Source organism: Salarias fasciatus, chromosome 18 (assembly GCF_902148845.1).
Source record: "Salarias fasciatus chromosome 18, fSalaFa1.1, whole genome shotgun sequence".
Lineage (NCBI taxonomy): Eukaryota > Metazoa > Chordata > Actinopteri > Blenniiformes > Blenniidae > Salarias > Salarias fasciatus.
The window spans coordinates 16,423,142-16,441,772 of NC_043762.1; the positions used below are offsets into that span (position 1 = coordinate 16,423,142).

The following is an 18,631-nucleotide window of genomic DNA, read 5'->3' on the forward strand; positions in this document are numbered from 1 at the left end:
TTGTTTTCCCTTACCTAACTCCAACTTTTTTTCCCCCACTGCTAATCTTTTAAAGTAGGGTGTTTTCATTTTCAGACCTTTTTCCCAGTTTGACTCTGTTCTCTTAACTTCAGTGTCGTGATCAGTGTGTGAGGAAATAGGATAGTAGGGCAAAACTACTGAAATTTGTCCAGACAGATGAAAAGCTGCACGGAGACTCGAGGAGCAGTTTGATGCATTTTAAATCACTGCCAGCTGGACATGTCGTCTGCTCATTGGCATGAGACAAAGCGTTCCCCTTCAGTGGATTGAAAGGTCAGGTTAACATCCCAGCTCCCTGCAGAGAGTGACACTTGTACACCACGTGTGTGTGTTTGTGTATGAAACAGTGCACAAGCACAAAAGGGTTTCCGTCGTACCTTGCAGGCAGCGGAGTTTAATTTACAGTATCAGTAATTGCTTGTGATGCTGATCTGTGTTAATCTGCGGTTTATCCTCCTGACTTTCAATCACACTTGCAGTGTGGTAGTTGGATTATTCGTTCTCAGCGAATAGGCAGCCGGACAGGGAGAGTGAGAAAAACGAGCTGTGAGGATTCACTGTAGAAAAGTGGAGTGATGCTGGAGGAAGAGTATAGCTCCAGAGGTTAAAGCACAGATTTGGATGTGTTTTTGCTGGTCACTGCACTGTCGAGTGTGTGTTAACATCACAGATTAGACCTTTGACCAAGAAGAAAGTGTTTACTTCTACAGATTTTCTCCACTGTTGAAAAGCTGTTGCTTTTCTGTACAGTGTCAAAGTGTATTTAGCGCTTTTCTGCAGAGCTTTGTCAGAGAACACAAAGCTTTTTTCTCCAGAAAGACAATTATGACTGCTTTACAACAAACGTCAATATTCTTTTCAGACTGTTCTTCCTCTAAATGCCATCAGTCCTTCGTCTGTCTATGAAAGCCACAACACAGAGGTGGAGGACTGTTTCATTTCTGTTTTCTCTGTCTTCGTCCTTGAAGTCCCTGAAGTCGCTCATCACTCATATGAACCAAATTGGTCAAAACACTGTCGTTTACAACGTAACGGTTTTGTCACTGGTGCTGTTGTCAACTAAATTAATTAAATTTGATAAAACTCGGTTTAATGTAACATTGACTTCAATTGTACAAATATAATGAAACATTTTTCTATTTTCTTTTCAGTCAACAAGCACAAGCCATGGATCGAAACCTCTTACCACGGTGTGATCACAGAGAACATGGACACGGTGCTGCTGGACCCTCCGCTGGTGGCTCTCGACAAGGATGCCCCGGTGCCCTATGCTGGTAGGAGATGAGAATACACAGCGATGAACACAGTTCCGTTTACTGCACAGCGTATGACAGCTCTACCCAACAGAACACATACTTTACACATACATTCAGGGTGCACAACTCTGCACACACACTTTGATTGTCTTACACACACTTGATCAGGTGCTTGAGCACTGTGTGCAGGCAACTGCGGCAACTTACCCATCACAGCACGAAAACAGATGATCCAGCGATTCTCTGTACTCACTGTTTGTCATGGAGGCTGAATTCCATTTATCACCCTTCTCAAGGGTGTGTAAAATTTTCCACACACATACACAATAACAGCCCTCTGTACATGTAAAACTACCTTTTAAAGACCGAGCATGAGGGCACAGGTACTCATTGATGATGATAATAAAATGCAGACATGAATATCATGAAAAACAGACATAAAAGACCTGGACATGAAATTCCTTTATCTACATTTGAACGCACTTAGGTTAGAATGGGTACACCTGTCCAGTTATGTCACACAAAACTGAAGCACAAATTAGGCACATATAAATAAATACTTTGCCAATTGTAAACTTGACTTTTTTTTTTACAACCTTTCTTCCATAACTGAGTTTGAATTAGGTTTTAAGTAGAATTAAGAAAGAGCACTGACTCGTTAAAGCTTATAGGACTTGAAGAAAATACTTTTCTGGTCTCATTTGCCTTGGGTTTCATGTTCAGTTTTTGAGTGTTAGGTTAAGTATGTTTTTCATTCTTACTGCTGGTGAAATATCACTTTGGGGAATTGTAGACTAATCTTTTTGTCTTTCACTTTACCTGATGTGTCTCATTAATCTTGCCTAGGGGTTGCTTTAAAAATGGCAGAATATACTTTTTTTTTTTCCCCAAGCTTTGTCAGCATTAAATGATGAGTATTCTCATTTCACGGGGAAGACAATGTCCTCTCATTTTCACCTGAAAGCATTTTCAGGAGTTGACTTGGCACTTTGAGATTAATAATTCCAAGAAATGGTCAACTTTCTGAGTTGTCTGTATGGATTGGTCATAACTATCAGATCCTCGTGTTTAGTTAACACAGCCAATAAGCCTTAGAACTCATAATAAGTGCATGAGTCATTCCAAACAGAGCTTACTGGGGTCTTATAGCATGCCTTCAAATGAATAAAACAAAGCTTAGTCAGGTGTACTTTTACACAGGAAGTATAATTAGATGTGAACTTTGCCTCACACACAACAGATCCCTGATGCCTTTGATTGGGAATTGTCGACATCCACAGAAATCCCGAAAACGGAGCTGAGCAGGAAGAAGGAAAAGTAAGGCAGGATTAAGATGTAAGGAAAGCTCCTTAACAAGATTCTTTTTTAAAAAAGGAAAGCTCCTGAATCCTTCCTGAACTTGGGGCAGTTCTGATCAGCTGCTGTCAGAAACTTTCAGTTGAGGTAATTTAAGGTAAAGTTGTTTTAACAAGGTAATAAATGCAGGGTTTAGCTAGTTTTTTTGCATGAGCACTGTTAATATATTACGTTGGATTAATGTGTTTGTAGGGTATCATCAAGTTAACCTGCATTATCAGTCTAAAATTGTGACATTTTGTGCAGACCAGGAAAAAGGGTTTCACTTGGATTATGCAGAAAATAGGATATTTTGTTTTGATATTTTGACTTAATATTGCGGTGCACTTTCTTGTATTCCACCCTCATGCATTTCAGTAATAGATTTCCCCACTTTAACCTTACTCATAATGCATTACCCTTTTTATAATTACATTCTATTGATTAATCTAGTCATTAATGAATTGTTTTTCTCCTTCTTTCCATTAATGCCCCCTTTTTTTATATGTCTATTCAAAGAAAACTTAAATGAATAAGTACGCTCTGCATCTCTTTTAAAAATTTCCAGTCAGTCACAAGCAACTAACTATTCCCTCAGCCGTCTATGAAAAATAACCCGGGGACAGCCTCCGTTCGGTCTGGCTTTATTGTGCTTTCGTTTGAAGGGAAGCTGCCACGCAACCCGTAATCGCTGCTGTTAAACTGGGTGTTGGGGCTGTTCGCGCTGACATGTGACACGTGTAATAATGACAGCGCAACATCATTAGAAACCTCGTCTCCAGATGATCGTTTGAGCCGCTGATTATGTTGTCTAACAAGAGCTGGAATCAGACAGGCGTCACGCAGGTACGGCCGTGCCGACAGTGACGGGAAGAAGAAGGACGGAGAGCTGGTATAATTAGACAAAGTATTCTCAGACTCAAAGGCAAACCCAGAGGCTTTTGGCAGCTCACGCTTAACAGCTCATTATGGCAAAATGGCTCCTATTAATCCCAGAGCTGACAGCCATGGAAAACAGATACTCAGCTATTTTTCTTCTTTGTTTACCTTTTTTTTGGGGGGGAGTGTGTGTTCCTGCTTTCATGCCACAGCCGTAATGTCTTCTTCAGAGTGTCTTGCGAGCAGCTCTGCTCTGCTGGTAATGAATAAATGTGTCTGACCTTGAGGACTGTGAACGAGCCTCAGCTGAATTCACGTTGAGGGGTTGATTCAGTCTGGATCGTACTGGCGCTGTACAGCATTACAGAGTGTAACCCAAATACAGTAGAATATGGAAATGCACTGTACATGAAGATTTAATTATCCTTTGGAGGGGTGAGGAGGATTTAGTTTAGCTTCAAAAAAAGATCTAGAATATATTTAGCAAAAATAGCAACTACGCCATATTTTATTCATTACCGTTGGAGTTGTTGCTTACAGACATTGTTCCAGTCCAACCGAGCGCCCTTACAGTATTTTACACTCCACAGCTCTCCCTGGTAACCGAACCAAAGGGTTGAAGACACCAAGACAAGTAGACAGACAAAAGGGGAAATTAATTTTGATTGTTTCTCTCCATGATTAACATGTGGTTTGTTTACTTGAGAAGGTCAAGCCTGGTGAAATATCACCCGGGAGAACAAAGCGGAGCCCTGCACTAGCTGCTGACTGGTGATATTTCTCTCCTTGAGTGTTCTCCATTGTGAGCAGTCTAATGAATGAAACACATACAAAAGCTACCAAGGAGACTTAAAAAATGGTTGTAAAAGAGCAGCTCCATCCCAGTCTGTCTCCCCTGGCAACTGTCCACCATTGCGGTTCACTCGACGTTTTGAAACCCTTTTTTTTTGTTTTTTACCTCCCTTAAGAACTGTAACTTATTGTGTCTTCTTATTTTTGTCAGCCTTTATTTGCATGTTTAAATCCATCTTAACGCCACATTCCTTCTGTCTCCACCCGGCTCTCCGTCTTCTTCCCTATCTCAACACTTTGCTTCCAGCCAGCCCATGCACAGCCAGTCACTTATACGATCTCGACTCTCTCATCAATCCTGGTTTTGTTTTACTGCAGAAAGGAGTGGGCTATCCTTCTGGCTCCACATTAATTGCAGAGTGAGAAAGTTGACCAAGACTGCTAAGTGCTTGCCCATTTTCTCAGCTCTCCTACTTTTCTATAGTCATTATTTTCCCCCCACCCCCCACACCCCACCCCTCTCCTCTGCTGGCCTTCCCCTCTAAATGCCTCATCTTCACTTCTTACCCCACTTCACCTTTTTATGTATGTCTCCCTTCTTTCCTTCCTGTCTCTGATTCTCTCCTGCCCTCTCCTGCGGCGCCACATTTCACTTTGATGTAAACTACCCACAGTGGGCCTAACTTGAACATTATACGCTGAGACAGGCATCCTGGAGATAAATTTGTTATTACTATGTGCCTTGATGGTATGCTCTATCGTCTGCCCCCCCCGAAACCCCCACCACCCCCCTGCAACACCTCCCCTGAGCGAAGGTGTGTGGGTCGAGAAGTATGTGCTGATGGAGCGTTCTCAATCAAATTAGCATGAGGGATGGTGGCAGTGGACTCTGGGGTGCTGCAAGGCAAGCAGGCAGTTTCATTTGCTTATTCTTTATCTCAGGGCCACAGTCAACAGGCACGGATTCCTCCCATTCATCGTGTTAGCAGAATAATGTACTGTGGCGCATTGTTTCCACCACAGAACTCACACTGGGTAAAGGAACAAAAGTAGTTGGAGAATAGGAGGGGAAGAAAGAATGGATAGCTGTGAGAAAACGGAGGAGGCAGATGGACAATGAAAATGAGAGCAGGTCATCACAAGCAGCTGTTTGATTATTCCCATTGGTTGGTCGTGTGTGTGTCTCAGCGCGTGTTGATGGGTTTGTGTGCACCACAAATCTTGCGATTCTCTACACACATCACATTAAGCTGAGCATTATACTGTCAGTTATGATGCTAATCTGTCAGCCCATATGTTTCTGTGGATACACTTGTTTACCGTCATTCACTCGTTCCTTATAAATTAATAACTTGTGTCATTTTTAGTGGACCGCAATTTTCCAAACTTTAATCCTATTTTGTTTTTGTGGACTTTAAACATGAGACATATTTGGATCACAGTAGACACCTGTTTATATCTGATTGGATCACATAAAGTTATGAAATGATGGTACATTTTATCGTTGATTATTTGTCGCGTCTGAAAGTCTGTGGTATAATTTCCAGACTTGAAAGGATGGACATCAATTACAGAGTTTTCCTGAATTACAACTAAAATAATTACGCAGTTACTTTGCTTTATCCCAGCTTTCATCTGAAGATGTGGCATGTAATTTTAGGCAATTGAGGGAAATTGTGTTTATAGTCATTTAGTCCATTTATTTATTCAGGTGTAAAATCCCTGTCAGAGAATAACAAAAGGAAATGTTGCACATGTTGTACTATGCAAATAGCTTTAAATAATCACACCAGCAAAGACGCCAATTAAATTCAATACACAGACACTTTTACAACTATTTAATCCATAAAAGTGTATTTTTTTAATCCAAACTTAAATCTGATGCCAGGTAAGTGGCTTCAGTGCTTCATATTAATTAGTTCCTGAATCTATCTGCACTTTATTTGCTGCAGTGTTGCGTTTTAATACTTAATACATATAGAATACTTAAACCATTCCAGGTCAGACTTATCATCATGCACTGAGGGTGGGTGTCATTTTTAAAGAATTTGCTGAGCTCATATGTGCAAAGGCGTTCCGCTTCAACTATCCCGAGTTGTTTTTTATTCAGTTCAAACCATTTATCTAACCTTTACTCATTTTCACAACCTTTCAAATGAGTTTATGATTTTGACTGAGTGTTCTCAACAGACATCAATATCCATATTAATGATGTCTGCTCATCTGGTAGAAGAAACAAAAATACATAAAGTGATTTGTTCCTCCACAATTCCTCCTCTGGCTATCATTAAACTTCTCTTTCGGTACAAACCTATAACAGTCCAGGTTATTGCAAAGGTTTTTTTTTTTTTTTGCTCGTTTTGTTTTCAAGAATTTAAAGAGTCGCAGCATTCGCTCTGTTGCTATTAAAATGCCATCTGCATCCTCATCATCAGTTTTCTGCTGTTGCTCTGGTCAACAGGAGGAATTCATCGCCCTGCAATGCTCAGCAAAGAGACCCATCCAGGCTACATGTAGTAAAGATAAGATCATGCATTGTCAATTGTTTTACCACAAAATAATTAACAATATGAGTTTAAAGATGCGCATGAATACTTTTAGCAAAATCGTAACTACAGATTAAATATGTTTGTTCATCGGTTACCTGCGGCTCTTTTATTATTAATGTCAACTTTTCCATTCTGCTACTTTTCATGAAGTTTGCGTGTTCAAGGTCCAAGGTGACTTTATTTTTACACCACCGGTAGATTTGTTCTGCGGTGGCGGAAAAGGCCATCTGCATTACAAACAAACAATCCTTCAATAGCCAGGACCAAACCAGAGGACAAGAACAGCATAAACAAGGACATGGACAGGTGCTCACAGCCTCACTGATCAGAATTTCAAAGGCAGGACTGAAAAACAAAACTGCTGAAAAATGAATTAAAATTGAAATTTTATTTTCGCTATTTGACAATATTAACGCAGACATGCTTCTCTTACTTTTTTTAAAATAATTGCAATCCAATGTACAGTATGTTGCTCTGCCTTCTGTCAAAATCTATCCTTTATTGAAGTGACTTCAAAATTGCGGATGTATCGTCTTATGTTGAAAGCTGTGAGTGGGACATTTCAAAACGGGGGGAAAAAAAGCTTTTGTGTACACAACTTTGATCTAGGTGAGCAGGTATTATTTGCAATACCTGACTTGTTAATCAATCTCACTGACAAACCAGCACTCTCCTTCCAGCTTGGATCCCAATGCGAAGGTACTCCTGTTGTTCCCTTTGCTCTCTCAGCTAATAATCTTGAACAAAAAGTGGCTCTAATCACTGCTTCATACTTCTTTTCCTGCCAATTTCATGGTAGAAACAATGCCACCATGACAATAACAGCTTTAACGGCCTTTGATGGGCTGTAAATGTGCATCCATCTGCTTAGAAACAGGCATATTATCACAGATCTGGAAAGAGAAATAAAGCATTAGGCAGAGAATTGAAAATTGGAGTAAATATAGAAAAAAAAACCCTAATGGCATGATTGCAACGAGGAGCAATTTTACCACCGATCATGTCCATAGCTTTGTCTTTGTTGTTGTCAAACAGCTTCACAGTCGGCTCATAGTCACTTTCCGCTTGCCAAATGCTATTTTACCTACAGCGACTGTGCGAGAGTGAAACTGCACCAAAGTGACAAAAGCAGAGGCGCTAATTAAACCACAGGACCCAGCGAACCAGAAGCTATGACACACTTCAAAGGTGATGGGGCAAGAGCGCAAGCGAAAGAGAGAGAGAAACCAAAAAAAATTGTTTGGAATAAGGCAGGTGATGTGAGAGGAGGAGATGAAAGAGAGAAACAAAGGGAGAACCAGGAAAAAAAAACTCTGTGCTGCGAGGTGTGTGTGTGTGTGTGTGTGTTTGTGTGAATGAGAGACAGAACAGAAAGAGATGATATGATGGATCATCAAAGGATAAGTGAGGATATTGAAAGGATGGTCTGATCAAACCAGGCAGGTGTCTGTTTCCCTGCCCTGAGGAGAGGAGGAGGGCCTGTCTCGCTGTCTTTCTATCTGTCCTTCACTCCGTCCTCTTTGCCTTTATGCAGCAGTTAAATTTCTGCAGCGGGTGCTTAGTGGTGTGGCGATAATAGTGAGGCAACGCTGTGACATGAAACACATGCAGGTTATCAAAGGTTCTGTATGCTCTTTAGAGCCCTGACACCGAACCACGAGCCACATTTCATTCTTCTGCAACCTTAAGATAGCAGATAATTTCTAATGCTTCTATTCTGACAGTGTCTTATCTGATAGTCCCTAAATGAGCAAATCTCATCTTCTTTAATGAAAAGACGCTTGCCAAATACAGACTCGTAAAGTCTGTAAATTCCTCTGGACCATTTTCAGGGTAACTCACAGTGAGGAAGCTGCAAAAAGAAAAAACTACCATCCAACCATCCATCCATTGCAGGAGCTGAGATGAGTCCAACCTTTCTGTTGGTGAAAAGCTGAGTGTATCTTGGACCTGTTGTCTGTCCGTCACAAACTTTACACACAGAAGCAAGAGGCCAGAAACACATTAAGAGCCAAACTAAAGACACTGATCAATCTAACACGCTGTGCCAGGAAAGGACCGAGGTCCTGGCCCAGAAACAGAAACCTTCCTGCTGGGCAGATCCCCTCACCTCGAAGCTGTCCTCAGCAAACATGCAGCAATTTTTATTTCAGTGTCATATAAACTTTGCTCAGTGCTTTTATCTGTTAACGCCTCATTTTTATACAGGTGAGTGAATTCCAAATCACAGTTTTTTCAGAAAAGTACTAGAACTTAACTCAACTTGACTGATTAATGTCTGTCTCTCAGTTGGGTTTATCAAAAAAAAAAGTTCTCAGTAATAACGAGAATAATACTTTCAGACATCAGACAAGTGTCAGGATGTAATGTAGCTTTGTCCCTGCAGCCCTTTCTGCTCAAGCTTCTCTTTTTTCACAGCCGCGCTCATCCTTCACTGTTTTTGCCAAATTGTCTCTCCCTCTGTCTCCTGTTATTTCTTGCTTTTGACAGTGGCATCCTTTCAATTATGACCTGGAGTGATATTGTGTTTGTCACTTTATATTGATTCTACTCCCACTTTACCCTGCGTCTGACTTATGCATTTCCTGCTCCCGCTTGTGTGCCGGCAAATTATGTTACGATATCTTAGCTGAACAGTGCTTAACAGAGTCGATGGTGTTCAATAAAATTACGTATGTGAGCATGTCTGCAGCCAGAAATGTACGAAACGAGGAAATGCGGATGTATTTCCAAGCTGGTATCACATGTTTTCTGGAACACAGTACCAAGCGGTGAAACACGATCCTTTTATACGTCAGGAATCACCATGCTTCTTTGCTGTTGAGGCAAACTAATTGGATCTATATAAGACGGTCAGAGTAATTACACATCCAGTAATGCTCCACTGGAGCTCTGTCATCAATGTATTGTCAAATTGCTTGCAGCGTCAAACAGCCTCTTAGCCTCTGATGGATTTTACAAAGGACCGGTCCCTACCATTATCACCCCATTACCCCATTTTTTTCTCTTTTGCAATGGATCTGTCTCTCATTTCTTGACACCAGGGGTTGATTTTCAATTTCTTGATTGCTCTCTATTTCTTCTTTATGTGTGACCAGTCATAATGGATTGAGGGTGTGAGTGATTTATTTTTTTTCTTGTGTGCTTTTCCATGTCAGTGTGTGTGTGTGTGTGTGTGGTAGCAGAATATGAAAATATGGTCAGCAAGCTGTGGCAGCTTCTTGGTAAACAAAGGAGCTTTTGTCCATGTCTGTTAAGTGCATTTTCTAACTGATGCTGCTGATATTTTCACAAAGGCTGAGGACAGTTTCTCACAGTCCACCTATGTTAAGAACTAAAATCGAGCTTCAGTATTTTGTTTTTTTTTTAATCATTTAGCTACTTACTTAGAAATGCATGTTCGTATATGGATGATTGTAGATGCATTGACACATATTATTTCTGTTTACACTATTAAACAGTCCTTTCTTTCAAATATAAATGTTGTCTTTATTAATTTTTCAGAACAGATCTCCATTTTCAGGGATTATTAACATTTTGTCGAGCGATTACATTCACTTTACACACAGTGTGTCAATAAAACATTCAAAACTACTTCAATATATTGGGTTTTTTTTTTATTGTTTTGTTTTGCCTATATAGCATAATATGGATCTATTATGCTCAGTATCCCACTTTTCTTTTCAAACAGAAGACAAAAAATTCCAATTTAATTAACCTTTAAAAAATTGCAAACAAACCATTATAAACAAAGCAAAATCTCCACAGGGACCTCACAACCCGAAACAAACCTTTTGAAATCTAGTTTGACCCTGTTAATGTGCACCACAAACCAGATATCTCAATATTTCAATTTATAGCTGACATCTTTTCTGTGTGAGATTTCTGGAGCCTTGTGAAGGCAGGGTGCACCCAGACAGGTCGCTCGTCCATCATAGGACAATAGGCCACAGACAGTTTTACACAAACACATTTACACCCACAGGCAGCTTAGAACGAGCAGTTAACCTCAAACGCATGTTTTAGGAGTGTGGGAGGAAAACCAAAGCAATCGGAGAAAGCTCACACATGGAGACAATGTGAGGTCTGCTCAGAAACCTGGACTCGAACCTGTGACGCTCTTGCTATGAGGCAAGAGTATCGATGAATACTTCAGAAGGCCGCACGGTGGCGCGGTGGTTAGCGCTCTTGCCTCACAGCAAGAAGGTCCTGGGTTCAAATACCGGCCGGGGCTTGGGGCCTTTCTGTGTGGAGTTTGCATGTTCTCCCTGTGTGTGCGTGGGTTCCCTCCGGGTACTCCGGCTTCCTCCCACGGTCCAAAAACATGCATGGTAGGTTAATTGATCACCCTAAATTGCCCCTAGGTCAGCCCTGCGACAGACTGGCGAACTGTCCAGGGTGTACCCCGCCTTCGCCCACAGCAGCTGGGATCGGCTCCAGCCACCCGCGACCCCGAAAGGGATAAAGCGGTGGAAAATGAATGAATGAATGAACTTCAGAATGCATCCATGGGTGGATGGACAAATGGATGGATACGTCCAGTTGTAAGTTAGCATCAGCTGATTAAACTTACTTCAGGATATCTGCTGGAAATGAGAAGCAGCAAGTATTCATATGGAGGTTTTATTATTCAGAATCTTAATCTTCAGTTTCAACAGAGGACAGATGACATATTCCCACTGTGGGAGTGTTAGAGTTCTAAACTTAGAATTCACAGGATCAGGTGTTTGATCCCGTGCATACATTATTGTAACATGACAAAGACAGACTGGCAATCTGAACATAAATAGTAAGTCTGGTTTCCTTTATGTATTCATAAATGAAGTTTGCAGCAGTTTTTTAAACAACCTTGCATGTACATTCTGTGACCTGCACATAAACCAGGAGATAACTTCAGGCACAGAAGTTCTTATCAAACTTGTTCAAAAAATTATTCTCTAACCTGCTTTGTAAAAGTCACAAGCACTTGTGGTGGGCACTTGTAGTTCAATAAATACTTTACCAGACAAGATGTGTTTTGTTTGATTCACCTACGCAATTTTGAGTTGATTCACCCATGAAAACAAACCCGTGCTTTGGTCACAGATTCATTTCAGTTTCAATATTTTGTCGTGTCATATTTTCTTGCCACCTTTTCTGTATTCAAATCTGACTTCCCCGTGCCATCTGCAGAGGAGTGAAGCCAGTGAAAGCTTGTTTACTGGCAGGATCTGTGTTTTTGGTCGAGAGAGACAGACAGGAGGTGGAAGGTAGAGCGCTGATGCGCTGCCGCCCGTTTCCTGAGCTGACAGCTGAAAGAACCTGCTCTTCAAGGATAGAGTGCTGACCCACGAGGCTGGCATGAGCTGAAATTACTTAATGAAATATGCGGTGAATAGCAGCTGAAACTAATCCAGTAATTCTCTGTGTTCTCCAGCTTGGGCTCTCTCTGTCTCTGACAGTGGTTTGACAGGGCGTCACTATTCTGACAGGCCAATTAGACAGCAATTTGCATATCTTCCTCACTCCATTTGCCTTGTCCACGCGAGCATAAAATAGGATAATCTGGCTTTTGGGCCTGTGTATGATATCAGAGTCAGTCAGACTAACTTTGTCCTCCATCATCCGTGACCCCCTCCACCCTGTTAACCTCACCCCATCTCTCATACATTGTAAACAGCTTTGACCTTTGTTGTTCTGTCACCCTCATTTCATCCTTTCCAATTTCCGTTTACTGCAGCCTCTACCCTTTGCTTTCATCTCCCTCCGCTTTCTCATTATGATCATCATCCACGTAATAAAAAATAAACAGGGCAGAGATATTTGACTGCGGTTAATCCAATATGTTGATAGCTTTTTCCTCCAAGACAACCAAAAGCAGTAATCAACTTTTGTGTATCACTTAATTAAGCAATTGTCAACGTTTTTCATTATATATATATATATATATATATATATATATATATATATATATATATATATATATATATATATATGAAAAAAGTTTAAAAGGAGCATTTGCTCTACATGTGCATACCACATACAGATAAAAGAGCTATGAGCATTTTTGGATGAATCTGGCAGTCTTTCTCTTGTGTGGCAAGTTTCAAGACAACCTTTGTATTCAGTGACTTTTCCATCTGAGAGACCTTGAGAGTAAAAACCAATTCCTGTTCCCTTCCCTTAGTACTGCCCCCTGGTTTTTAGCAGGCTGGTGGCTCTCTGGAAGAAATCTTTAAAAAGGAGGCTGATTGCCTGACAAGTATCCTTCTTTGTGAGTGCAGCTGGAGCTCAGTTGGTAGAGCGTGTCATCTTTCTGTTCATGCATCCACATGTCCTTGAGCAAGACACTGAATCCCAATGGTGTGTGTGCATCTCACAGGGCCACCAGTAGCGTGAAAATGGGGTATATGACTCATCGAAAACAGACTGATAGACTCATAAGATATGTTGTGTGAGTGAACTTCAAAGTAAAATCAAACATTGGGAGATCTTGATGCTTGATTTATTCCTGGTCTGGGTTATCGTGTATCATATTGTTCCTATATTTGCTGGATGAATTGTGTTGTCTGAGCTGATGATCCCCAAAGTTCAACTTGTTTGGTGGCAGAGAGCTGAATAAACCAATCGTCACTGCTTGAACTAGTTAAAGTGTTTTTATTATCAAGGACTTCATTTGGGATACACCGATACCGACACCAGTATCAGGTATTGGGTCCAAAGCTGCTCAGAGTACTGGTACTTGGAAGAAGATCAGCAATGTTAGCAGTTTGGAGTGTCTTTAATATTAATGGGAATTACAAAGGGGGTGAAAGATAGTTTGTACAATGCCAGCAAATTAATCACCAGAGACATTTGTGTCAGCAGAGTTAGTCCAGTATCGCTCATTAGTTTAACTTCTCAGCAGATAAAACCCAGCCATGCTACGTGCTTCGGGACTCACACACCAGTGATGCTACATCCTACACATGATGATTAAAATATGACTGTGACACTCTATGCAGTATGAATTAGGTTATCTGGAATTCAATAAGAACTCCTTTCGGTACTTGGTATCGACAACACTGAAAAGATTTTTCTTTTAAAAAGATAGCATTTTTGAGTAATATAGTTGTGAACTAAATACCAGTTTTGAGGTTTTACATTTTGAGATTTTTTTTTAACACTTTCAAGTGTCTAATTGTTTGTGTGAAATGCTTCAAACATGATAAGATGCAGGTAGAGGCCGTTCAGCAATGTGGCAGCAGCATAACATCAGCACTTTTTTTTTTTTTTTTCCTTATGTTTTTTTCAGTTATGCTCTCACTTTCAAATCTCCCAGTTTCCACACTTTAAAATTTCCAACAGTTTTCACACATATGAAGCCGAGACTGTCACTGCATTTGCTTTTTCTTCCATCTGTGCAGCAGCTGCTTCATATTCCTTCAAAACGGCGTCCCTTTCATGGTCCTCTGTCAGGTGACTCTTTCGCTGCTTCCTTGGAATTCTTTTCATTCTTGTTTTATTCATAGAAAATGTATCATTCTCTGAAAAATGTACAAAACTCCCACATTGGCGAGACCATGTTTTGCATAGCTCAGCACTTTGTAGGTGTAGTGATAATGCCAAGATGTAATTTTAAGAGACCTCTGAGACCTAAAATACCACAGGAAATCTTCACTTGAACCATGAACTGATAGCAATTATAGGCTTATTTATTAGTAAAGACCCATGAGAGTTACAGTGCAGCTGCAGTAACAGCTCCATCTTATCATCTCTTCATCTATTCAACAATTAAACAATATAGAGGCACTGAGGAAGCTGGACTACCTGAATTATACCTGGAATAATACAAAGTGATACAAAATACAAAACCTATTTCAGAGTAAAAACCTTTGTCCAGATAAACATGATGTTTGTATTTGTTTTAATTATGTTGTCCTTGAAGAACCTGAGTTTCTACAGTATATATTAACACTTTCTGGATTGTTGTATACTCAATAATAAGCCATATAACTATAGAAATCAGAAAGAACAGTAAACTGTCTAAGCTCACTGTTTCCCTTTGGCTTCCGAATCAATCTCAGCTATTTTTTTCACAAATTGCTCTGCCCAATAATATTCCAGTAAATTTGCTCCAAACTTTTTTGTTGCAACACTTTAACACTCATTTCATTTCTTGATTTCATACATACTTTTTTTTTTGTCCACTATTGGCTTTTGCATGTTCTCTTTATGTGGGTTTCCTCCAGGTTCTCCATTTTTCATCCATTGTTTAAAAAATTGCCCGTAGGTGTGAAAGAGAGAGTGTTTTGCTGTCTTTGTTTTTGTTTGCCTTCAGCTGGACGGGTCATCTGCCCAGAGTGTAACCTGCCCATCAGCCAGGATTGTCTGCAACCCTGAATTAGATTAAGCGAGGGCGATTTCCCTTATTCTTTTCTTCTAAATATGCATAAACAAATCTGTCCTCTCTCATTATCATCTTCTTTTTTTTCCCAGTTCATTGTGTATCTCCACTTCTGATTGTCCATTTTCTCCGCTTTCACAGTTTATATTCTTTCCCTGTACTTAGTGTCAGGAGCATCCCAAAATATCACCAATTTAAAATCGTCCCTGTTCACTGCTGGTCAGCTCTTACACTGCAGCAGGACAATAAATTGAATTTCATCCTCATGGTCCAATATACTCCCGATTAAGAGCTGCAAACACACAATCACGCTCAACCTTATAGCACCATGTGTACTGCTGGACGTGGGTCCCAGGGGTCAATTATTGTAGTGTAATGATTGTAATTTTCTAATTTTCAAGCCATTATCCTATTTAATGTCCCATGCAGTGGGCTGTAATTTAGTAAAGGAGTGATGGCTGTTCTGGCTGTGGGTTGATAGATGATAGTCAGCGGCAGAGAAGGAGAGCGTGGTCATTAATAGTGTCCAGGAATGAGCTGTCATGTCACCAGCAGGCCCACGCACGGGGAAGGAGCAAGGCACCGGTGGCAGGAGAGATGTCCTTACTGCAAAGTGAAGGTTTTCTGAGTTGTTACTGTATTTTGTCGACATGTGAATGAACTCAAAAGTTACACACAAATACCTGAATTTCATGCGCCGAACGCCTATCAGATCACTATAATTTGCAGCGTCTAGTCGAAAGCGGTTATTATAAGACCCTGCCAGTTGTCCAAATTTTCTCTCGGGGAATGTCAGTTGGATCCCTCAGTTATATTTCTTTCAGCATGGTTCTCAGGTTTTTTTTTTTTTTTTTTTTTCCCCTCCACTGTCCTCCCTAATTCCTCCGCCCAGTGTGTTTTGCTCACGATTTGGCATTCCCTCCACAGCGCCGGCCGAGAACACATCTGAAGTGGTCCCACAGGATCTGACAGCTGTGCAAGTGAAATAAGATTTCTGTGCGTCTTCACCTGCCACTGTGCCTTCTTCTTCTCTCTGGACAAAAAAGAAGGAGTGCTCACTTTTCCAGAAGTGCCAGAACGTTTGAAAGGCAATTTCAATCGAGTGACAGAGTAATGGATGAGGGCAGCGAGGGCCATCAGTCAAGAGCCGAGCAGAACTAAGTCAGAGTTCTCGCTAACATATACTTATAGCCACCCCTCTCCTGCCTGTGCATCAGCTGCAAATGACTCCATTTCCCTCCCTGACAGAATACTGCAGCAGAAAATTCACAATCCAGTCATACTGTACAAGGGAGGTGGAGATAAAGGGCTTTTAAAATGCAATTGATGAACTATTTTGACAAAAGAAATGTGACAATTAAATTATACTGAAGTACTGGATTTTTATTTCCTCCAATTGTGAGTCGATGATTTAGATAGGCCCTACGATATTTATTCTTTAGGCTCAAATATGCTCCCTTGTACATGTAAATTGACATATAATTTTTAACACTGTCATGCCTCACTGCCTTAATCCTCCTGCGTGCCCCTTACAGTGATATGGTTTTTAGAAATACATCCCAGAGTGCTCGCCATATGGGATGTTTCTCATTCAAAGAGCTACAAAACAGGTTCAATGCTGCTGATTTGTTTCCTTAGCAGTATTTACATTTTTGTCTCAGGGGATAATTTTTTGCTTGCAATATGTTTTCAGCTATGCTTTTGCAGATCTTTATAAACTGTTCTCACGTTCCTCTGAAGCTTCTTTGTCTTGATGTCAAGGCAAAGGAATGACGTAGATCTGCTCGTATCCATGTGCACATTCGCAATCTTTCCTTGAACTGTCATTCCCGTTGTCTTCTCTGTACTTTTCAGTGGTGGCACAAAAGCCACGCTCCACAGCACTGCCCGCACATGTAATCAGTGGTTTTACTCCATTTACTCTGCATCTATAAGCTTCCTGGAAACGTAGCAATTTAACACATGAATGCAGAAGACGGACAGAATGCTTCGTCTCCATCCGTCTACGTATTTAGCATAGAGCATGTTCAAGCTTTTACAGCTTTAAAAGGTTCTTTTTTTTGGGGGGTCAAATTTCATGCCAAATCTGTCAACCGTCTGCATTTACACGTAATGTGTTTTTCAGTCATTTTTATTTATTTTTTTTACCTCCATCGTGTTGATTTGGAGACGAATGGAGGAAAAGATTTACACCATGTATTGACTTCTACAGGGTGCTAGACCAGCGGTGGTGTGTGGTTTAGAAACGGTGGTGGCACAGATTGGCTGGCATGGCCGGGGATGCTGAGGTGAGAAGAATGGGCAGGGATAACCAGGAGGGTGTTAGAGGGAAAGGTCACGTCAAGCAGCTTGGTGGGAAAGTGAGAGAGAAGAAGCTGGGATGGTTTGGTCATGTATGTTAGAAAGCTGACAGCCATGAAGGAGGTCTAGCAATACAAGTCTCTGCATTTCTTTCTTTTTTATATATATATATATATATATATATATATAGCTCAATAGCTATACATCTTTTTGCTTGATTCAGACTAGAGGCATCTTTTAGGCATTAGATCTGTGTTTATATCCAAAGTAAATACAGACCTAATGCTCTTCTGTGTTGAAGGACACAACAATCATTTAAATTGGTCTTATTGTACTTTGAACAGAGTGGCATATGGTTATTTTCAGACATTTATCACTTAGCAAGATTGCTTCAAAACCATTAAATCTTGCTGTGCATAAACATTTTGAACAACCTGAAATCCAACCTGCTGTCCTCAAGGCCATTCACCATCAAGCTCTGTTGCTACTTTTAACACCTGAAGCTCTTCAGCACTCAGCCTGCTAAGCTCATTTCTGATTTCCTGTCAGTTATTATTCGTTCTTTGCCTTTTATCGGGCGTTACACCCTTGAGGATTTCTTTGTTGCTGCTAATTGTGTGAGCGTGTGAGAATAAAGCCAAAGTGAAAAGAGGAGGGGGGGAGGGGGACTCAGGAAATCTCCCTTATCTATGTTCCTCTGCCTCCCTTGGCACAAACAGATGAAGACAGTCTAATATCAACCCCTCCTCTGCCCTTCTAAGACCTTTGGTTGGCCTTTTTGTGTCATTTAACTCTGTCACACGTGGGGCTGTCGCTGTGAGGTGATAACTTGGTCTGCTCATAGTCTGTATGGGTTCAGCGTTGTGTTATGATTCCGGCTTGGTGGAACAAAAATCATAAATTTTGAAAAAGTAATCAGAGAGTGCAACTTCCGAGATGGTGAGTGAGGCGTTTTACTGCATTATTAACATAACCACAATTTATCACTGTGGGTGTATGCAAATAAAAATGAAGTATGGTTATTTAATCAAATTAACTAATATAAATGTTTCATTTAGTCAGTTGGCCAATTTATTAGGAATGTTTTTTGTTGGATTTCAAGATTAAGCTTTACTGTCTCTACAAACAAAGTA

General features: G+C 40.6%; 1 protein-coding gene across 1 annotated transcript in view; it reads left to right on the forward strand.

Moving 5' to 3' along the window:
• Window positions 1–18,631, forward strand: part of LOC115405538 (calsyntenin-2-like) — a 155,053-nt gene that overhangs the window by 75,349 nt on the left and 61,073 nt on the right. The window contains exon 2 of the mRNA XM_030115143.1: window positions 1,173–1,295. Within this exon, the coding sequence (XP_029971003.1) occupies window positions 1,173–1,295 (123 nt within the window). The remainder of the gene's footprint in view (window positions 1–1,172; window positions 1,296–18,631) is intronic.